Below are 363 nucleotides of genomic sequence, written 5' to 3'. Positions count from 1 at the left end.
TGAAATGATTAAGTATCAGTATCATAATGGTTGATCTCAATTTCTTATCAAAACGGAAAGCCCATTAAACCCAAAGAAACCCGTATTTGCCTTACACGAAACCCACACTTACTTCAAGAGCTCTTCAACATCCTTTTTGAGAGGCATATCCTGGGGTTTGTGCTGCGAGCGAGGGTTACAGCCATGTATGTTGTGGATAACAGGGCCAATGTGGACCGCCGAGCCGCCTGTTATGTTGTAGATCTGGGTAGAAATGAGAGGGACAGTTGCTTAGTGAATTGGATGGTTTCCGTCGTTTTTATACTCCATTTGTTTAGAAGTTACGGTGCTGTATTTCACCTTTTTTCAGTCGTCCTCATAGAA

At 42.4% G+C, this 363-nt stretch overlaps 1 protein-coding gene across 3 annotated transcripts in view; it reads right to left on the bottom strand.

Annotated features, from left to right (window-relative positions):
- LOC119591291 (receptor-interacting serine/threonine-protein kinase 1-like) overlaps nt 1–363 on the bottom strand; it is a 7,694-nt gene that overhangs the window by 3,707 nt on the left and 3,624 nt on the right. For all 3 annotated transcript variants that reach the window (XM_037940017.1, XM_037940018.1, XM_037940016.1), the window contains exon 3: nt 113–243. In XM_037940017.1, coding sequence (XP_037795945.1) covers nt 113–243 — 131 coding nt within the window. The remainder of the gene's footprint in view (nt 1–112; nt 244–363) is intronic.

The sequence above is a fragment of the Penaeus monodon genome, chromosome 28, assembly GCF_015228065.2.
Source record: "Penaeus monodon isolate SGIC_2016 chromosome 28, NSTDA_Pmon_1, whole genome shotgun sequence".
Classification (NCBI taxonomy): Eukaryota; Metazoa; Arthropoda; class Malacostraca; order Decapoda; family Penaeidae; genus Penaeus; species Penaeus monodon.
Note: the sequence above shows the minus strand (reverse complement) of the source record. Positions and strands in the feature narration are given on the sequence as shown.